The sequence below is a fragment of the Chenopodium album genome, unplaced genomic scaffold (genome assembly GCF_948465745.1).
Source record: "Chenopodium album unplaced genomic scaffold, dcCheAlbu1.1 scaffold_31, whole genome shotgun sequence".
NCBI lineage: Eukaryota > Viridiplantae > Streptophyta > Magnoliopsida > Caryophyllales > Amaranthaceae > Chenopodium > Chenopodium album.
In genome coordinates, this window is record NW_027665251.1 from 203,183 (window position 1) to 226,426 (window position 23,244).

Sequence of the window (23,244 nt, forward strand, 5' to 3'; positions counted from 1 at the left end):
TGCCTATATATATATATGTTAGATGCATGTCTAGGATTTCGAATGTTGTGATGATTAATTAAGTTCAATTAAATCAACCAGCATAGAAACCCTAAGTCCCTAAAATATTGAGTAAAACTTGTCATTCCAAAACAACACTTATCGACCTATTGAGAGTAGTGATGGACTACGCCAAAGCGAGGCATTACTATTTTCCCTAGGATACGTAAGGTATGTTGATGGGTTTGCCAAAGCAAGACATCGCATTCATGTTGGTTTTGGTTATACTCAACGATATGAGTGATGGAGTCCTAACATGTCGTGGCAAAGTGGATAAGTTGTTGAGAGAGCATTAGATGCGACGATTTATCTAACCAAGAGTGGCTTGGAGCCATTAGCAAAGAGTTGCTTACCTTAGAATATTGAGTGTTAAGACAAGCCAAAGCATGCTTAATCACTCATTGATTCTTTGGATCTTGAAATCGCCTTATTCTCACCAAATAGGGACAAATTTTAAATGCGTGGATAAGAAGCTTAATAAGATTGAAAGTTTGCATGAATGCTTTTAAATTTCAAACTTTTTATGTTATTTTCTTGATAAATGGTTATACTTTGCACTTATATTTGTAGAATTCCAAATCAAACTATATTGTTTTCCATGATTGGTAAAGGAAATCATTGAGAATAGTTCTCAAAGAAAGGAAAGACATTTCTAAAATACAATTCTCATAAATGACTTTTATAAGTCCGAAAGGACGGTTGGACATCATGTATTCAAAATACTAGGTAATTTTGATAAACATGAAGTATTGAGTTGAAAACTCAAATTGTCAATACTTGACAACCAACATATCTTTTCGCTTTATACACTAGTGAGTACAACTCATTGATGTATTAATTCAAGTGCGAATTAAAGGAAAAGATGGAACTTTGTTATACGGTGCACTAGATGCTTAATTATGCCTAACAAAGTATAAAAGTCAAAGATACTTACAGAATTAGTTCTTAAAGGTTATGAGATGAAGTATGATAAGAAATATAGGAAACAAGGAACAAAGAAAAGGAATAAGATTCCATTTCTACTAAAGAGTTCATGTTATTAGAGTTAACTTAGCAACTTATTGTCTTCACAAGTATCAGATACTACTTGAGTGTTCCACTTTGAAAGTGACCCCAAACTATTGAAGTTAAGCTAAGTTATTGACTTACAAGCTTAGAATGAAGCAAGAAGAGCTACATCAGTTGTAAGGTCGTATGTTTTGTTTAAAGACCTTTTAAAGACTAACGCTGGAATAAATAATGGTTATTATTATGTTCCATAATCAGCAAATAATTCGTTTACACACGGAAAGACTCACATTCAAAGTAAAGATCAAAGTTGCGAATTTATTTGAATGGCATGGTTGTTTAAACGATGAGTCCAGAATGCTTGATTATAAACAAACATTTCTCTAAGATGAATAACTCATAAAGTTCAAATCATAGGTATGATTTGTGTTCCGGACATCTTTAGCAATGTCACATTAACAAGGACGTAATCAAGGCTATATAGGCTCTTGACAGTTGATCGATTCAGAATCGTTCTAAGACAAGCAAGACTTACTTGTTAAAAACCGACAAAGCAAAGAGCTATTGTTCTTGATATAGACAATTGACTCCAAAAGCTAAAGAGGATTCAATTACTTCAACGTTTCACGAAGAATTTGAAAGAATATGGCTATATTCATCAAATGTGAACAAAGTTGACCTTGAGTAGCTCAAAGGTTCAATGAAGTATAGAATCGACTTGGCAAGATATCAAACAACGTCTAGATTAGATCTAGCGATGTTTGCTTGAGCCAAGCGTGACCATCGCAAAATTATGAATTGAAATTTTAATAAATAACTCCACAAAGAACATAGTGTGTCTTCATGGAGACCTCGATGCCATTTGAAAATGACTCGAACAATGATGGATCACATCCCTTCCTATAAAACTCTTAAAGATTTGCACAAATGACTAATGTTACACTAAAAAAAATGTCAGAGCTAAGAAAGGACACCATATTCAGTTATGGATAGAATTAAATTCTAAATGTCTTTTCAAGTATATGTTTAAGGCTCTTAGCCTCAGTGGGAGCTAAGTGACTCAGCGGGAGCTCACCGGCTTAGCAAGAGCTAGGTGGCTCAGTGGGAGTTTAATGGCTCATTAAAGGCTAAGATAGCTCAAGTGGGAGCTAATTGTTTGTTTCACAACGAACTTTTACCCAAAGACTATACACATGTCTCTTTGTAAGCATTCGATTGAGACTACGGGCATTACCTCCACAACCTAATTGAGAACGTAATGTTTGTTGCTCTAAGTGGTGTCTTTCTGGAAAGTAACACATTTCCAAAACGACAAGTGGGAGGAAAATGAACTTGATGACTATCGAGCTTAGCAACAAACTAGAACTGAGAATCTCGGAAGACTCAAAAGGGCTTCATGAGAATGATTGATCAAGAATACTCAAAAGGACTTGACAAGTGCCTTAAAAGAGAATTCATTACTCATAAAACTTCTAAAAAGATGGAGTAAGATCAATAATGAAAGGGATTTGAAAGTGCCTTGAAACTTAGTGTTTGATGCAATTACCCCGTATAGGTATAGAATTCACCAAAGGTTTGGGTTGAATCCTATAAATTTTCTATTAAGTTAGAAATAAACCTTAGACTTACAAGCATACTATTTACTATTAGATACTAAGGGAATAATGCCTAAAAGATAGCTACAACAAATCCAAATTCTGAATAATGGTTAGAGGCCATAAAATCCGAAATAGACTCCATGCTTGAAAATCATGTTTAAAACTTGATTAATTTGCATGAAGGGTGAAAGACCCATCGATTGCAAATAAGTTTTCAAGGAGAAAACTAACAAATGTGGAAATGTATATGCATACATAGCTAGATTGGTTGAAAAGGATATAATTAAATTCACGGAGTTGATTTTAATAAAAACCTATAAACGAAATGCTCAAGTCTTTTCGTGATTATTCTAGCAAAATTGCTTATATGAAATATGGAAAAATAGATACCAAAACCGCCTTCCCTAAAATAGGATTTTGGAAGTGACTATGAAAATTGTATAAGGGTTTTGAAAATCTAAATAATGCTAGATTTGAAAGCAAGCTCAAGAAATCCATTATGGGATTGAAGGTAGCATTGCATAAAGGAATTGGAACGTGTTTTCTCATAAAGTTAATAAAAGGATTGACTTATGGAGAAACATAGAAATTCTTGTGGATAAGAAGTTTAGTGGGAGCAAGAGTCAATCTTGTAAGGTCCAACAAGAAGTTTACGAACTCTATTGTGAAATAACTATCAAATTCTAAATGCTTAGATTTGAAAGTATTTTCGACAATAGGACCAAGCAAAAGACGATACTTAGTACATATTGGGAATTAAGATCTATTGTATAGACTTAATAAAATGTTTAAACGAGTAAAGGAATTTACCGTGTTAATCATAAATTGAAGGAATTTGAAAGGCTGTCGACCTATATGTATAAAACTATGTAAATGTTTGAACTAAGTATAAGCTAGGTGTAGGGAATATTTCAAACATCCCACACTTGAGCCCCACTGTGATCATACACTTAAGTATGGTGGCGTCCAAAGGGAAGGAAACTAGAGTAAAAGAGTCGCCAACAAGTTTTAGGAACTTGTAAACATTTCACAGGGTGAAGGTTACACCCCTTCACGATCCATGAGATCGCTAACTCCATAGTGATTTAGAACCATGACTGGATATTCAGGGATGAAGGTACAAATCCAACCTAAAAGAGATTGAACCTGCCCTAATAATAGGTCTCTACTTTATTCTTCTCATATTCATGTGCGCTTTCTGACTAACATACAATCATTAGGTCAACCCTAAACCTATTTAATCTATGTTGGTTGAATTTAATGCACAAACAAAACTATTATTGGCGATCACTTGAATTATAATCATATTAGCCTAAATAAGATTATTAATTATCTTATTAAGCGTGATTACAAGTACAAATTCCCTTTAAACATGCAAAGAAGGTGTGTTCAAGCAATAACAAATAATAATATAATATTAAGCAACATAATAATAATAATCATCATCATCATATTAATATTCTCAATAAAGCATAATAATAGCAAGATCCTAGGCATGATACTAACAAGATTAATTAATAACAAACCCTAGCATGTTACTAAACAATAAAAATCAAAGCTTTATCCCTAACGTGATACTAACATGGTATTAGAAAGAATAGGAAGCAACCTAAACATGATACTAGAAACATACATGATATTAAAAATCTTAGCTATTACCCTAAACATGATACTAGGAAGCAATAAAAACATCCTAACATGATACTAGGAATTAAAATAATCAAAGCATGATTTCTATATAACAATTAAATTACTTACTTGGATGTCTTGTATCTCTTTCTAATAACAAAATACACGCGTTAGTAACTTCAAGGAAAATATTAAACAGTAAATCTAATCAAAGAATTGAAATAGGATTTGGGACCAAACCCTTAGAAACTTTCAACCTTTCACGTCTAGGACGAAGTCAACTTCGAACTTGGCTAGGTGTGTCTAGAACTTGTGAATGTGGAATTTTGTACAAGGGAAGGTTTGAAAAAAGAAGAGAGAGAAAGATTCTAGATTTTAGAGAGAGAAAAGAATAGATGATTGGTGATTGTTGGTGATTAAAAACGGGGAGATACGACCCCTATTTATAGAAAAATAGTCCGGAAATAAATCAAGTCCTATTCAGAATAAAATACCTCATGTCGCCAACGACAGGAGTTAGCGCCAGACGACAGGCTAAGCGCCAGGCGACAGCCTTGTCACCTTGCGCTAAGTCAGAATTAAAATGCGCTTTCCACGCGGAATCCTCTTCTTAATACGATTAAGCAGCTAATTTCGCGTTGATCAGATTAAAATCATGTTTGTGAAAAATCACATATTTTATTCAAAATAAAACTCTTTAAAATATAATTATTAATCCCAATCTCATTAGAATTTAAAAGAACCTTCTAGATATTCTAGAAGATTAAAATAAATCCTAATAACTTTAGGAATAATAATTAATAGGCCCTTCTCTAGATCATTGGGCCACATATAAAATTCATTTCGGGCCAAATTTAATTTAATCCATAACTTCCTCATTATTCATCAGAATTGGGCTTATAATGTATCGTTGGAAAGCTCTTTTCGAGCCCAATCCAACTACACTATTATTGGACCCTTATTATGGACCGAACTAAATTGGACTGACTACTTTCATAAATAGAGTGTAAGAAGAAATATTTTCAAAAATAGAAAGAAAGATATTTTAATAAAAACAATCACATCACAAGACTTTTCACATTTCACCTTGTTCGATAATCAAATAACATGAAAGGTAATCATCACTGGGTTTGGTTTTAGGGAGACACATTTGGGTGTCCACACTAGGCTAAATACTAAGTCAAATAACAAAGACTCTATTAGAGACTTTCAACCATATCTCATAGCAAACAATTTAGCAAGACTTAGTGAAACTGGATGAACTAAAATGTAACATGGATAGAATAATGTTAAGAATCGTTCTACAATTAAATCCATCATGTACGCTATGATATGGAATCGTCACACGACTTACTTGCTTGGAGTAGGAGAAGAATAAAGTACCAATCAAAATAAATCTAAGTCATGGACCGTTAGATTATAATCAAGAACATCCAAAGTACTTGGATAAGTAAAAGGGATGGATTCTTGACGCATGGAAACAAATGTAATTTGAGAATTGATGTTGCAAGAACAAATCTTAACAAGGATCAGATCCTTAACAAGGAAGCCATTTATAAGCACGAGCTAACAATGAGTTGTGGCTTGAGAATGATAACATGGACGTGCATCCATATGTAATGTGCGAGAATTTAAGGTAAATTTCCATGATCACAAGTGATTAGGGTATCCCAAATCATTGTGAGCCATTTGGTGTGAAACCCAAGCAAATCATCATTAGGAAGTATACTAAAATATATGTTGAGAATATGATTGCCTTAAAGGCAATAATAAGTAAGATGTTAAATGGAAAGTTCGTTGTTGAACGTTGATGATTGTAGGTTGCCAAGTTGAAGATCTCAGATCATGAAGATGAGTGGGAGCCATCACTTCGGCAATAAATCCTAAATCACATATAATCCATGACACTCTCAAATCTTCAAATCTTATTATGAAAGTGATCGATAATGAAGATGTTAAGATTTGCAAATTAATTATAACTAAACCTATGCAATAAGTGAACAACAACATTCACAGTTGCACGAAAGAAATCAAGCATATTAAATATGAGTGTGATTTCTATAAATGTTTTATAAAGAGTATTACTCTTAAAGCATTTTGAAAAACCATTTATCATAAGATGAACCATTCAGGTTTTGGAGTAATTTAATTTCATGCAATTTTATCACTCCGTTTCTATTTAATTATGGTTTAGAATTAAATTATGAGTCCATTTGATTTTGAGAATATTTAAAATAGGGTATCAAGACCAGTCTTGGATAAAGAAGCACCTATTAAGTGAACATTGAATATTATAATCGAAAATTATCCCTAATCGAGGTCATTCAAATGATGGACGATTAATGACCGCTTGAGATTAGTGTGTTGTTTGATTTATAGCACCATTTCTTGTGCTACAAGGACATGATTGTCATAAATCATTTGCACAGGTATTGGTTTAGGACCATACTGGATCGACCTTTGAGAATACTGTAAGAGATTTAAAAATCGTCATAAGTATACTTCTCATTATGGCTATCAGAACCCCTTTCCTCAACCATGAGTATTGTGAGTTCTCTTGTTTGAGTACTCGTCCGTTTTGATGTTAGTCAAACGTCTGCCGTACATGGAGATTATAACCGCAACACTCAGACGGCTAGGTCCTCTTAGTAAGAGAAGCTTACATTACAAGACTGGGAATGTCCCCCTACTAATAATAGGGAACATGTCTTTGTTGTTTACAAGGTCTCTCAAAGAGCGAGACTGTGAAAATGCATGGCCATACTCGGATGGAATTTAGAAATCATCTGTTTATTAAAAGTCAAACTCGGATTTTGAGAAACACTTCTGGACGTAATAAGGATGACGAATAATCTTACCTTATAGTTCATGAAGAGACATTAAGTGACATAGGAAAAAGGCAATACACTAAAAGTGCACTTGTCCGGAAGGACAAGTGGGAGATTGAAAGGAATGGTGTCCTTCGAACAAGTGTATTATCCCGATAGAGGGTTCGGAGCTATTGGAAATCTATTTATTCAGTAAGTTCAAGTGATCGGAATGCCTAGGTGGAGGCCGCTTCCGCTCAATAATATTAATGTATAATTAATATTACAACTTAATCTTGACTGAACCCTTCGGGTCACACCCAAGTAACTAATGATCTGACACGAAGAATTAATCCGAGAGGAATTAATGAGTCACTCGAGTATTGGGATTCCGAGCTTAGAGTGTCAAAACCGAATCTTAAAAGTCGACCCAAAATTTAGGAATTGGCGAGACGGGAGAATGCTTCAAGTAACAAGTAAAAACCCTAGCCGCAGGAAAGGCTAAGGAAGCGCGCCAAATAGAAGTGCGCCACGTGGCAGCACACATGGCAGCACGCCATGTGGCAAGGGTCGCGGACCCAGGTGACGGGTCATCATGGACGCGGGCCGAAAGGTGGCAGCCCAACCGAACCCAACTTGGGGCTCAAGGTTGGGTGCCACATGGTTAGCTCACAATGGATGTGAGTTTCATTGGGGAGCAAGTTAGGAAGTAGTCCTCACCTAACTATGTGACACTTGTTACTTAGTTATTCCTTGGTTTATATAACTAGGAATTGAATTCAACATTATTTCCATGTGGGATCTTTTTGTGAAAAGTCTCACATTGAAAGATGAGAGGAATTCACAAGTAAGCACTCCTTATAAATAGGCAAGGCATATATACCTTGGGATTTTTCACTTGAGTAAGAGCTCAATTAGGCATCTCCACTTGAGAGAAAACCTATAAGCTCATTAATTACTCGGCTAATCTTTTTGGTCAAAATTGGCTAACCTCTAAGTAGTAGACCGGTCGGGTCGAGTTGTGGGTGGACTTCGTTGGAGGTCCTTGCCATTTGTGATGCTCGGCTTTTCTCAAGTAAGAGCTCAATCCGGTTGAGCGAAGCACGCTACAAGGGTAATTTAGTCTTTTCTCTATTCTTGTTATTTATGCATTTTGTTATATTAATTGTTAGTTTGTTCTTGGGCTCGAGTTTTATTTCCGCGGTGAGTCGGACTCATCGAAACCCAACAGAAGGAATATGGGAAGAAGAAGATTGAGATGATGGTGGTGGTGGCGAGGACTTTGTGGTTAGATCAACAGGAAGAGTGATGGTTGTTGTAATACCCCGTATTTTTATACGTATTTTATTTAAAATAAGTATGTTATGGGGTATATAAATAATTTGAAATGAATTATTTATAATATTTTAATTATTTATTTAAACAAGTTTGAAAATATTTTATAAAAAGAAAGTTTTATTTAATTAATTATTTTATTAAGTTGGAATTTAATTTAGGAAAGTTTTATTTTAGTAAAGTTTAATTAGGAAAGGGATTAGGAAAGGGTAAAAAGGGAAAGTTTAGGTAAGAAGGGTTTCTAGAGAAAGGGGTATAAATATTAAACACTTGGGCAAATTAAACTTTGCCCAGAGTGGAGAAAACCCAAGGTAAACTTTCTCTCCCTTCTCCTTTATTTTTTCTCTCTTTTTCTTTCTTTTTCCCCTTCCCCTTTTTCGAATCACCACCGCCGGCCACCACCAGCGCCAACCAGTAGCAGTGGCAGCGCCACCAGCAGGCGGCTGTGGTGCCGGCGTACTGTCCGGCCACCCTATTCTCGAAAAAAAAAAATTTAATCTTTTGTTTAAATCCTAGATCTAATTATAAATTATGGGTTTTGTGTTAATTTTATGATGATTGATATTACGTATGGTGCAAATTAATTTTTAGATTTTAATTCTAATTAAAAAGCCCCAATTTTGAAACCCTAGATTCATTAATAATTGATTATTGAAGGATTATGATTTAGGGTGGTTTAAACCTTTTATTTAAGAGTTTTAAAGCATTATTACAACAAGTTTTTATTAATATATATTGCTGGAATTTTTGGTAGGATGCTAAAAATCAAGTTTCTTTAAAGGATTTTAATTACCCATTAATTGGGATTAAAGTATGAGGTTTTAAATAAAATTTCAGCTTGTTTTAATTACTTATGAGTGGTTTAATAAGAGTATATATTGCTGGAAATTTGTGTAGAGTGGATTTTAATGCTCCATTATGATTTTAATTTGTAGGAGACTTTGAAGTGAGTGATTTCTATTAGTCGTGGCGATATTAAGATCGTATTCAAGGTACGTTCGCGTACTTAGCATATTTTTGATGATGTAGTAGCATGCTAGATGTGATTAATTAATTCCAAATAGTATCATGCTAGATTATGATTGGAAATTGTGATTTGATTGTTATTGGTGATTGAATTATGAAGCATGATTTATTTGTGATGGGTTATTGATTGGAAATAATCGTTTGGCATGTTGAATATGAACCACACTTTTATTTATGGCATGATAGAAAGCATGTTTAATTAAACTAAATGTTTAATTTGGTTTGGAATATTGAAAAGGAATTTTATTATGGTTCATATAATTTTTATTGATGCTATAAGCATGAGGAAGGAGCTATGTAAGTGTCTATGTACACGAGGAATAAATTGTATGTTGGTGCCTTAGTACACTTAAGGTGTTTTTAACACCGAGGGATAGGATTTGTGGCGCACTATGCGTTAAAGGTGTCTTTGACACCGAGGTAGATTTAAAAAGGGTTCAACATTAAATATTATGTGGTCACTAATTATTCAAGAATTAAATTGGTATATTTGATTGTTTGAATAATTATTATGAGTGAATGATTATGGTTTGAGAGTCATCACCAAGTCTAATAATATGTAAATAATGTAAAGTGAAAGAGATTACGCACCAAAACTCTTAGAACGTATATACCTTGAGTATGAACATATGGGGGGAGTTATGCGACTTTATATTTAACCATAACTTCTACTGGGAGTACAGGACGCTGTATTTTCCTTTTATTATTATACGCATGAATTCTGCCACTTACGAGTGGTTCTTTTATACTGGCACGGTTAGCTCCCGTGTTAGTACCCCTTTATTGGGGCAGGTTAAGGGGGAAACCCGTTCGATGCGTAATCAATACTAAATAGATTATTTAGTTACTTAGTTGAGAAGTCTTGTGGTGTGTTGTGTGCTTGTAAACGGGTGCAACAAGGTAAGTTGTGTGTTGATAGGTAAAAGCATGTTAGTGTGTTTAACTACGCTTATGTACTCAGTTTTGCTGATTGTGTGTTTGTTGTCCTTGTCTTTACCTTGGCCCTATGATGACCCATTTTTAATGGAGAGTAGTGGAAACAAGTAGATAGAAGCTTTTCAGGCGATGAAGCATATTCACGATGGGCATTGAGTGGAGAGCGATTCATGCTAGTTTCCATAAGTTTATGATATGTTTATCTCTTTAATAATTTTATGATATTAATGTTTGTGAGACTAACGTGAAGGTTTTGAATTCAGTTCGGTTTTGTTAAGGGTCTACAATGGTTCCAAGTTGTAGGTTGACTTTGTTTTACTTTGGTTTGACTTTTCTTTCATTGGTTGACTTTTAAGTTGAGTCGTTTTGAATGTTTTAAAGATAGTCTTTCGTTGTGTGTCTTTGATAGTTGCCTTAGCTGTTTTCACAGTGGCGGTAATGTCTTAGATTTTCCTAATTTGAGTTTTAAACAGAGCAAAACATGTATTTTAAAAGAAAGGAATTTCTAGGGTGTTACAGTTGTCCTGTGATGGTGGTAGTGGCCTGGCAAGGACTTTGTTTCGGGGTTTTTTGGTATCCCTTGGAAACAGATCGTCAATGCCATTCGCTCAGTCTTCCAACACCTACAAAACAACGAATATTACGTTACCACATTATTCGCCTTCGATGATTAAGTTAGTATTCTCCTTCGATGATTAAGTTAATAATCGAGAACATAGTGTTTAGAGAGAAAGTAGAGTAAATAACAATAAAGTGTTTTAAATGTTGATGTCTCAATCCACCCCTCCCATTATCAATGATTGGGGTATTTATAGGGGTGAGAATGTGTGTCTTTCTACGATTACTAACAGAAAAGTTACTGTATACTTAGTATACTCACTCTAAGTCAGTAAGTAACTATATGTGGGGCCCACTAACGAAATTTGTTAACGGCGGAATAACAACAAAGTTACTGTATACTTATTATATGTATCTACGAGTTACAGTTTGGAAAGTCCTATATGGAGGGGCACAACGTAGAAAAGTGAAATAAGAAGGGTTATTGGTAGCGGTGAGCTAGCCGGGTACCCGGTCAAAATTTTAGGATCCAAACCCGGAATTGGTTGGAACCGGGTCCTAAATTTCGGATCTAGAATTGGAAACAGTACAGTCGGGTCCTGAAATTGAGGAATTGAAATTGGTTCCACCGGGTGCCGGTTCCGGATACCCACTTATATGCATACTTGCTATTGTAATATAAAATACAAATTATAATATTTTTTTGGTTTATTTTCATTTTTGGCGTTTAATATTTATATTTTTATATGCATTAGGCTATTTTATTTATGTTAGATATTAATTTTATTTATTTTTATTTTACTAATTAGATACACTCAACATAATTTTGTTTTTTTTTTTTTTAAAATATATTTAGTTCAATATATGTTGGGTAACTGGGTACCCAACCGGTTCTGGTTCTAACAAAATTAAGAATTGGAATTGAAAGCGATTGCAACCGAGTCCTTATTTTATTACCCGGAATTGGAACCACCGGGTCCAACTCTGATTCCGGACCCGCTGGTTCCTAACCAGTTCTGGTTCTAATTCCGGGTATCCGGAATTTTTGCTCACCCCTAGTTATTGGGTAGAAAAACCCTTATTTTTATAAGCAAACAAAGGAAAACTAAACAGTATGCAATTGTGGGTTTTCTTGAAAATATGTATTCAATGAAATTTTTTTCAATCAAACCAAACAAAGGCTTAGGATTGATCATTAAATTTTTCATTGCTTTGAAATTTTATATTTTCTTTGTTGCCAAAAAAAGTGCAACACCTTAACTAAAAATGTAAGCTTTTTAGGCTAAGTGTTGTAGTTTAATGAAACAGAAGAAGTAACTTTTATAGAGGCAATACTATACACGGTCTCTCTCCTTCTAAGGACAAAGAGTTGTACTTGGGCACTAGGAAATGCGACTCTGGTTAAGGTAAAGACTTAAGAGCAATAAATCCCAAGTGTTTACTTAAATCCTTTGGATTGCTCGTTAGCTAGTTTCAAGTCTTGCCAATGATTTGTGTACAATTAAAAGGTCAAAATCAGTTACAGGTTTGTGAATACCTCAACCAAAGGAGGACTTTGAAGCAAGACTTCAAGCTGTTATTGCTGTCCAGTTTGATGGTAGGTTTGAGCTATTAATGCTCAATATAATGGTAGTAATCTCAATTGTTTTATTTAAACATGTAAAAAAAAAAAAAAAGTTAGTAGAAGTTAAATGTCAAGGTTGTTTTTTGCAAGTACATATAAGCTCATAACACATATATGTTAAGCGTGCATATAGGAGGACATTATGGGGTTTTTATTTTTTTTCACTTGGTGTTTTTATTTACAGTGGTACATTTTTGTGTATTATTATGCATGTATAATATACCATTAAAGTATAACTTATCTTAACAGTACTTTATGCGTACTATTATGCATGTATAATGTACCATCAAAGTATAAGTTATCTTAACAGTACTTTTTGCGTACTATTATGCATTTAGTGGTACTTTTCGTCATCCTTTGTTGATTATTTTCTTCTAAAATACCTACCACCTATTATGCTGTAGTGGTACATTTTTCCATCCTAAATGTTTCTAAAGCGTATAGGCGCTATGCTCCAATACTTCACCCTTTTTTTGCTGTCGTCAAAAAAAAATAAAGTCCAGGCTTATTGCGTACAACAGTACAAATATTCGAACTATAACTTCCATTGCAACACGGGCATATTTAAAACACAAGTTGATTTGAATTGACTCATTCGAAGTGAAATGCATCCAATTATGCAATATATGACCCAGATACTGAAGAATCAAAATGACAACAGCATCCAACAAATGTAATTGAACTCCATCATCGTAAGAATTCACGAATACGCATAGGCCTCTTTACTGCATTTGTAAATCCCTGCAAAATGGAAGATCAAGCATGAAGAAATATCAGTATAAGGAAGCTTACTCCACATAGACGGTTTCAAGACCTCCATTACGCATAAACTTAATGTAGATTTAATGAGGCTCAGACCATTTACATGAAGACTTGTCATAGGATGAAAAATGACAAGTAATCTAACACCACATATTTCTAATAGCTACAGCATACCTGTCACTTCATTATTATCACACAGAATACCAATATTTACATAAGAGACTTATGGTGCCAATAGTTGTCACTTCAATATTATCACAGAATGCTGATTTGTGTTATGTGACGGCTTACAAGTTACAAATTGTGGATGGACTAGGATTTGTACTGGAGAATGGGTTTTGTTAGAATGACTGTATGAGATAATGAGTTTTGTTAAATCGATATGCCCCCCTATGAATGATCCAACACGTTGGGCTGAAATTTCCTGTATGGCATTGGCCTAATTTTCAAGGCGTATATTCTGTTTCTGTTATGGGAGTATTATATAAACTTCATAGGTTTTGACCTTAGCTTTCGCGTAATCTGTAAATCCTAGAGATCAATAAAACTTCGTCTAGCCCACTCATGGACATAGTTTACACTTACCATAAAATAGTTTCAGTAAATGGCAGGACAATATGCGAGCTAAAGCGCCGCTGATGAAGAAGCCACAAATGGTCATTATAGAGAAGGCATGCTATACGATATCATTACCAAGCTTGCAACGGAAGCTATTGTACTATTCATTAAGTACTCCCTTGGTTGAAGTTTATGCCGGTTTGTGCATCCATGTTGAGTTGACTTACACCTCAATTATAGACTTATTGTTGGTAAGAAGGTTCTCTTCTATAAGCATTTGAGAGGGCCAATTGGCCCCCATGTCTCCACCATATTTCTTTCATACGAAGTATTAATTAATACTAATTTTTACTTCATAGTGCAAACTATTTTAATTTTTGCAATCATTATAATTCTAGTGCTACTTCATACAAGATCACTCACTATCAAATTCAACATAGACAAATCACTACATACCTCGTTGAACTTGAATAAAAGATGACGCCCATCTCTCTCAGTGTTTGCTAGCCTCTCTTCTAAACTGTCCACATTGTGGCAACTCTTGTGGCTAATTTTTTTAAACCTGGTACAGTCAGCATGAGAAATGTCAGAAAGCAACAATGCCACATTCTACGACAGATTGTGTAACACCCAGTAATTTTGTCAATTAATTTTGTATTTAGAATTACAATGTATAATAAAACAGCAGAAGTATAGGGGGTGTTATGCCATACTCAAGAGTATAAGACAAGTACAAATCATCCAAATAGAATTTAATCAAATAAAGATTAAAATCTTAATAGGATACAATGACTTATTATAAAAAAATATAAAAAATAGTTAAATAAATCACAACAATTGATAAAATCCCAAAAATAGTTCTAAGTTCTAACTATAGTGTTATCACCAATTCACCATTGCATCATCATTCATACAAGTCTCATAATTACTTGTGGAAGACATGAAAACAAATTGGGAGCCCATACCTCATTGAATGATTATTCTAGCACGTAAAGTATAACTATTTAAACGGTTTATTTCGAAATAGTTTATTATGTCACCAAAATGAAAGAAAATACATCACAATCAAAACACCACTACACCTATCAGACCAATTTCTCTCGAGGTCGATCACTATTTGGCATTGGAGAAACACAAGTCACATTTGATGCACCTATGGTTGACTCGACCCTTATACTCAACATGTGGGTAGTGGCAGATTGCATATATTCCTTAATCCAGTTCTTTCGAGTCCAAGTTCCCTGGACTAGACTTGAAAAATGTTTGGTCTACATTCAGACTTAAAATTTAAAAAATAAAAAAAAAAGAAAAAAAAAATTGAATTTTATGTGAATCATAGCATGCCCCTCAATTTTAACTATGGAAATTTTATATTAGTTGGATACCTTAGAATTTTTTTTAATAGGATCATTATTTGCTTTTCCATATGATATCTATGAGATGATGTTTAAATGGTTTTTTTTTTTTTTTTTTTTTTTTTTTGACATTTCCTCAGTTCTAAGGTAAGAAGTAGTCCTACGGGACCAAAACCTCACACATGCCAAATTAGCGGCCAAGGCCTACTAGGAGTAGGTGGGGTAGGGCTGGGGAAGGGAATCTCTACTCCCAAACTGCCTCTAGTGGGGATTGCTTCTACAATCTCAAGGTTATAATATACATCCCTTAACATTAGACTAATTAATACTAAAAGGATGTTTGGTGGAAAGCTTATTGGGGCAAAATTAGTTGATTGACTACTACAATAAGCTAATTAATAAGCTAATTGGGAGGGTTTTGTGGTAAGCTGATTCAAAGAGTTGATTTTACCAAATAAGCTCATTTACCTCAATATTTTTTAGTACCCGAAGATTTAACTTATTCAAGTATTCTAAGGTGAAATGATAATTACACCCTTATTTAACCTAAAACCCTAACACAATAAGATATGTCAGTGTCTTATTAGTCATTTTGCATGCTCAAACAACTTTAAGAAATCAGTTATATACCAAACTGAAACACTTAAACAATTAACTAATACAACATATTCTTTACACCAAACACAAACACAGAAGTGTTAGCTTTTTTCTTTCTTTCTTTCTAGCAATTATTTATCTTATTATTAAAATAATAAATAGGGTGTAATAAAAAAAAAAAAAAGAATATATATTTTGAATTTGAATAGGATTTGGTTTTCAAAGGAGGAACATTTTTAGAAACTTGGATTTGAATACTAGAGGCCAATCCAATTCATCCGAGTTACACCCATATATATAAGCTAGAGATGGACACGAAAAAACTTAACCAAAAAAGACCAAAATACTAAGGTCTTGTTCACTTTACCTTATTTTTGCTGAATGGAATTATTTTTACTGAACTTAAATTATTTTTGCTGAAGTGAAATTATTTTTACTGATTTTCTTTTATATTTCTTCTTTAAAGTTACTGATTTTTAGTTAATTGAAATTATTTTTACTGAACTGAACTTATTTTTGATACACTGAAATTATTTTTACTAACTCAATATTATTTTTTAAGGTGAAATGAACAGGGCCTAAAATCATAAGAGTGGTCATTTTTGGTTGCTAAAAATATTGACATCTTTTTTTGTTTTTATTAAAGCTTGAACAATGTTTTCATGCAAGTTGAAGTAATACATAATCTTGCTCAAATGCTTAGCTTTAAAGTTGATTGGTTTTGAAGCTGCATAAACAAAAGGAGTATTTCCTTAGTAAATGAAGGTAGGATATTCTCTTGTATTACCATTCTGTTTCATGAATAGAAAACCACCAAAATTTTCTGCTAGTTCACAAGAGGTACGAAGCAAACCTCGTTACCTTTCATTAGTCAATTTACATGATATCACTGTGTAATTGAACAGTGAAGAAAGTAGCATGCTTTACTTGAAGGTTTTTTGTTAACCACCCCCCACCCCCCCGGGGAAAAAAGGTCTTCAGCACCTTCAACTTTTTGTCAATCAGGTAAAAAGTGACCCACAAATTTTTGATAACAAAAATGTGCTGTTTCTAGTAAACGATGGAGAAATGCTAGAAGAGTTTAGTAGATGGAGATCTGAAGTCTAGTCCTGATGGCGGAAGAGTTCAAAGAGCACCTTGTCTTATTTACATACTAGGATTTGCGAACTGGAGAAAATCAAGAGAGAGGTTCTGTTTGGGAAATGAGACTGAAAAGAGAGCATGACAAAAAAAGATGTAAGGTTACTAAGTGATTACTTCATGTAATGAAAACCAAATGAATTTCCTTGTAGAATCCAAAAAAGAATAAGCCGCCAAAACCAAAAAACACAGTAATTCCCCAAGCACCCACATGGCCACATTCTCAATCATAGTTTTATCTAATGAAAAAATCTTTCCGGAGCCCATTATCTGTTATAAAGGAACTCACACACGAGCATTATGTTGAAGAAAGGAAGGTGCTCAAGATGTAGGGGAAAACACAAACGGAAAAACCTTGCTAGTAGAAACCACCGGAAAACTTTTATAAGATAAAGTAAGAGAGAGTTATAAGTGGATTTATATAAGAAAATTTTTGTAAAAAGTGTAACCTAAAGTGGGGATTGTGTAAGAAAATCATACTTAGGTGGCGCACTCTATGCTTATAAAATTCCCTTTTAAAACATAAAATCTTGATTTACTCCCATTTCAAACAGCAATGTCCACAGCTCTCTTCGAGAAAGGTATACCACTGATGGTCACTCTGAATGCTCCTCCAAGGACTAAATCATAATTGTGTATTTTGCTCTTTTTTTTTTTTTTTTTTTTTTTTTTTTTTTTTTTTTTCCATCTAATTGTCAAACAGTTGAAAAACCTCAATAAAAACCATTTATAATTACATCATGGCTCAAGATTATCCAAGGAATATCCTCTTATAATCAAATTTGCACGAGGATGCAAAATGTATAGTCTTACTCTGATGAAATTAGGCGACATTCCAATTATACTGTAGAAGCCAGATCTATAGCAAAGTAAAGGAGGACATTGGCATTCAGAACCAAATTTATGATTTCACAAGATTAAATAAAATCGGATAATACCTGTCAAAGAAGTTAAAGGAACCAAAGGAAGGCTTCTTCACATCTCCAGTGAATTTTAGCTTCTTCACATAAGCTGCACTTTCACCAAAACCCAGGGGTGATGTACTTCTATGAATATTAGGTTTGCGGAAGTCTTTCTGTGACTTATTCGTTGTTATCCCTTCATTGCTATAATCACACGGAGCCTCATGCATTTTGGAACATTTTGGTCTACCATTTTCTCCATCCCTTGCAGCATTGTTATCCAGTTTGGAGCTATCAGTTGAATGCATGGATTTGGCTATGCTTTCTTGGACTATCCTATGTTTTTCAACCTAGATCATATGACTACATGGTAAGATACAAAACATGCCAAGTTATAAGATATCAAGCATACTTAAAGAAGAAACTAGAACACTGAAAATTAAGATCTTCAATAATAGATAAAGCATTCAAATGGGTTTTGGCGCATTAATATTTATATTAATGTTGTATTACGTATAAATTTTTATTCAAATTTTGGCGCACCTCACCAATATCACCTCAACTAGACCTCATCATCAAAAAGGCACATGACCAATGTTATGCGTATTTCAAGTCATCTTAAGATGATTTGAAGAATCTATACTAATATATTAAAAGGCGTTCTTAAGAACGTCTATGTGCTACGTAGACCCCTCATTACACCACGTCACATATTCAATTCCTCAATGCGCCACGTCACATACATAATTCCTCAATACGCCACGTAATCCACTCAATTCTTCACTATGCCACATCACCCACACAACCAACAATACTCCATGTTTCAACTAAATTAAAAAATATATATATAAGAACGAGGAGGTTCAAACACTCAACTTCTTAAAAGAAAGATCATAATCTTGCACACAATTAAACCAATACTATATTACAAAATGAAAATACATGCAAATTATTAAATGCCTTTAAAAAATTAGCAATTACACAATTAAAAAGTAGCAAACATAGCTATATCATGCCAGCTTACCTCATATGTAAGTAATTGCTTCACAGCTGACGCTAATTCATAATGCCCAGGCTTGTAACCCTGACCAAACAAACTCAAAAATTACAGAAGAGAAGTTACATGAAAAGATCAGCAACTATCCAAATAACAACTCATACCTTGAAATTCACAAAACCCGATATGGGTGGATCCATAGAAAATGACACGGCATCCAGTAATCCATCATGCACTGATTTATTTGCTGATGAATCTGATTTTGTGTTCTTATATGTTAGAGAATATAACACCATAGTGCCAATTAATTGAGCCAGATCAGTTTTCTCTTTATCTGATAGTAACTGCACTGCAACCTGTGGAAAAACAGTATAATCTCATCCATCAGAATTTAACCATTCATCATGATTTCATTAAAATTACAAAATAGCAAGGAAAATATCTGACTTTGATGACCTGTCACTGTCTATAATCTTTTATCAGGATTTTACCATCTATCTCATACTTGACTTTGCAAATACAAATATCCAAAACATAACTATAATATAATTTAATCACAAAGATTTGCTAGAGTTTTGATATAAATTTGTCCCAGATTAACTCCTGTGTTTTTTCACAAATCACAATTAGAGATATCTTTGGCTTTAATTTCCAGGGGTAAAGCAGCCAAACCAGACAAAAACTTCTAGCAATAGGTAAGTCTGAAAGAATGATAAGACTCAGGGAAAGAGAAAAAAATGGTTAAGCTTTGTGTGAAAGGGGAACAACCAATATATTATCCAACAATTATGATGTTGGCAGGGTATCCCTGTAACCTGAAGTGGTAGTGCAAAGCGTCATGGCAACAACAGAGAAGGGTATCCAAAGCATACATTTGCTTGATTCTTACTATTGGGTAAAGAGAATTCTATAACTACACACACAAACTACTAAATTTAAGCCATTACATTTACAAGTGTCAAGATCCCGACTAGATCCTATTCCTATACATCATATATCTACCTATCTTAAGCTTTTATTATTAACCGAGTTGAGACTTGAGAGTATTTTAAACAGCCAGAACTCAGGACTTTGAAGCCAATGCCTAAACAGCAAGGCACAGAGAAACACATACAAACAGCATCGATACAATAATGACAGGTTTTACACAATTCATTCATTAAGGTAACGTAGAAAAGAATCAGGTAAGATAATTACTGGTCTAACATCAGCTGGAGAGAGAATATGCAGTAACGGAGATATAGTATCTTCGACAAAAGAATTCACTGATAGATGCCTTGAAATACATGGTGCAATTTCAGATTGCCAAGATCTTAACCTTTCCAACTTTTCCATAAGCAATGAGCGATACCTGAGAGTTTACACCAAGTTATGAACAGAAGGCAATATTTTTCAGTTTTAGGCATTAATATCAGAGGTTTTGCCACGATCGTAGATACCTCTGAAATGATTTAGGCCATTCAATAGAAGGTGTTTCTACACGAGCCAGCAGCTGATGTATTGTGATAGTGAGTGAAGGATAATACACTGCCAAAGAATGTGTTGTAAGGTATGTGAAGTGAATCTTCTTTAATTATATATACGTAGTGTGTGTGTGTGTGTGTCTATATATATATATATATATATATATATACATACATATATATATATATATACATATATATATATATATATATATATATATATATATATATATATATATATATATATATATATATATATATATATATATATATATATATATATATATATATATATATATAATTGCATCTTACCAGAAAGAGACATATTATGTGAACGGAGAACATATTGATGGAATAAGTCAGAAACACCAAGAGCATCAAGGCAATGTACCTTCAAAACCCCATGAAATTCAGATGTCAGTACAGGTTTTAACTATTGATTCAAGAATATTAATCCTTGTTAAAGTAGGAACTAAAGATTCATAGCATATGCACAAGGTCTACCGTCTTCTGGAGCATTGGATCGTGATAATGAAGCTGCAAAAAGTTCTCATGAATTCCATCAAAAATTAATTCATTATCACTCCTGCATCATTGTGGCCCAAATTATCATCAAATGCGCTACGTGTGTAGAAAGTATCTTTTAGCTATAAACACACTACATACCGATGGGAAACCAAAGAGTACAAAAATTCATTTGCATCATATGACTTTCTTGAGTTGATATCACATTCTCGGCTTTGCTTTGGTTTCCTCTTTTGGAATACCTAGAAAGGTTTGAGTGATCAGAAATGAAAATCTTTATACTAGATTTAGCCAATCAAGATCAAAAGAATCAGCCACTACTTCACCTCACCTCTTTCCATACATCAAAAATACTTCTTGTCATGTCCTTTCGACCAATCACTTGGGAGCTTAATGCCACCTAGATAAATCATTGTGAAGGAGTAGAGATGATACAGGTCAAAGGCATACAATATCATCCTCCCCTCCTTATAAATAACGTATAAATTTCAAAGGCATACAATGTATAAATTTCTCTTCTTTAACTTCACCTAAAAACACTTATTACAAAGAAACAAACAAATGCAAAATAAAATAATAAACTAAAAAACAAAAACATTTGAATTAATATTCCCCGACAATACAGTTGAAATGGAAAGGTACAAGTTCAAAAGAAATGATGGTACTTATTGACTTTTCCCTTGGACTAATAGTTTACCCCTACAACATTGTGTATATATGATGGTGTGTAAATTTGCCCAGACAATGTGCACAAATAAGCTCGAAAACATGAGGAGGGCCGTGTTTAATATTTCTTCGTAGACAGAAGATTAAACTGTAGAATATATTCCCTTGTTTACTAATTTGATGATTCCTCTTTGAGCCGCGAACTAAATGTGCGAATTGGTTAGTGGTACATAATACAGCAGTACAATTTTAGGCCAGTTTAACAAAACTAGATAACATATTGCATTCCCATACCCATTAGGTATATCAAAGCATATCGTTACTTGGGTAAAATTGTTTGAAATCAACAATTAGCAGTATGGTCATCCAAAGCAATTTCCAAACCTAATTTCTGGACCACATACTCCCTCTATTTGATTATGATATACCCGTTTACTATTCACTCTTGTTTCTCTGAGAGTTGAGTGGATGTAAAAACAATGGACATAAAGAGGTAAGATAGTATAGTTAGGTAACCCAAAACAAAATAAATTATATCAAATAAAAACCACCTCAAAATGGAATTTGGAAAATGGGTACATCTTTCGGAAACAAAGGGAGTAGTATATTGAAGCAAGCAGATTTTCAGTGCCTATAAAGTACAATACGAATTTGAACCCAAATTGAGACACAGTTACAAAACCATTCTCAAATTACCACTAGAATCCGTACGAGCGGTACAGCCAACCAGCAGCTAAACTTTGAATTATTGAACATTACCTCTGTTACTAAAACATATTTCAATACTGAATGTTAACAATTTCAATACAAATGATATCTAATACTCCCCCTAAGATCTATAAGAATCCGTACCAGCTGTACAACCAACCAGCAGCTAAAATTTTAAATTATTTAATTTATGCTAGTACTTTTTATAATACATATTTAAAGACATTGATACTACAAAAACGCATTGACAACTGTGCAATAAAGCAAATGGAAACATCTTTTAGGAACAGTTTTGCAGAAGTCAAAGAATTAGCACTGATATATCTTTGCCTGAAGGAAGAGTTCAGCAAACAAAGTCAGCTGCATTTGAGTTCCCCACGGATAATATGGCAGATAACTAAAATTGGTCAATCAAAGTGAGTTTTTCCAAAAAAAAAAAAAAAAGCATGGGATTTACCAGATTCAGAGATTCCTTTTTCTTGCGAAGAAACTGAATTGTGTTCAAGCACGAGCGTATATCACATTCTGATTAAAAAAAAAAAAATCCAGCAGGCAAAGGAACAACAAAAAAAAATGTATGAATCAATCAATTAAAGAAAAAGAATTCATTCATCAGTCATTTGAAACCTACAAAAAATCAAAATACAGAATAAACCTCAGATCCTAGATTGGAACAGAATTTGATAGAGCAGACAAATGGATAGTGGGTTAACAAACACATGCTAGAATTTCAAGTTATCAAAGTTTGAGCATATTAAGTTACAAAGTGTCGCACGTTTTAATCACAACTTCTAAGGCCTTTAACAGACAATGCATCATATGTCAATCCAGAGCTTCCTCTTTTAAGATTCAAAAATTTCAAGATCCTTTGCCTCATTTCCAAGGCTCCAAAAGACCAAGACCTGCCTGACTCCACCTTCACTTCCCCTCCTCTCTGCCCCAACATCCCAAAGAAAAGGATAACAGAAGCGAGAAAAGATTGCTCTCCATAACATTGTTTCCTACTTGAGA

General features: G+C 33.8%; 1 protein-coding gene across 1 annotated transcript in view; it reads right to left on the reverse strand.

Annotated features, from left to right (window-relative positions):
• Positions 1–13,087: 13,087 nt before the first annotated feature.
• The window catches only part of LOC145622615 (uncharacterized), a 43,782-nt gene continuing 33,625 nt past the window's right edge, over positions 13,088–23,244 (reverse strand). Inside the window, exons 12-23 of the mRNA XM_081676422.1 lie at positions 22,691–22,758; positions 21,191–21,259; positions 21,001–21,101; positions 20,839–20,920; positions 20,647–20,725; positions 20,311–20,398; positions 20,069–20,222; positions 19,036–19,227; positions 18,899–18,958; positions 17,911–18,224; positions 14,337–14,442; positions 13,088–13,301 (exon numbers count right to left, since the gene is read on the reverse strand). Of these exons, the coding sequence (XP_081532548.1) occupies positions 13,248–13,301; positions 14,337–14,442; positions 17,911–18,224; positions 18,899–18,958; positions 19,036–19,227; positions 20,069–20,222; positions 20,311–20,398; positions 20,647–20,725; positions 20,839–20,920; positions 21,001–21,101; positions 21,191–21,259; positions 22,691–22,758 (1,367 nt within the window). The 3' untranslated portion in view covers positions 13,088–13,247. The remainder of the gene's footprint in view (positions 13,302–14,336; positions 14,443–17,910; positions 18,225–18,898; positions 18,959–19,035; positions 19,228–20,068; positions 20,223–20,310; positions 20,399–20,646; positions 20,726–20,838; positions 20,921–21,000; positions 21,102–21,190; positions 21,260–22,690; positions 22,759–23,244) is intronic.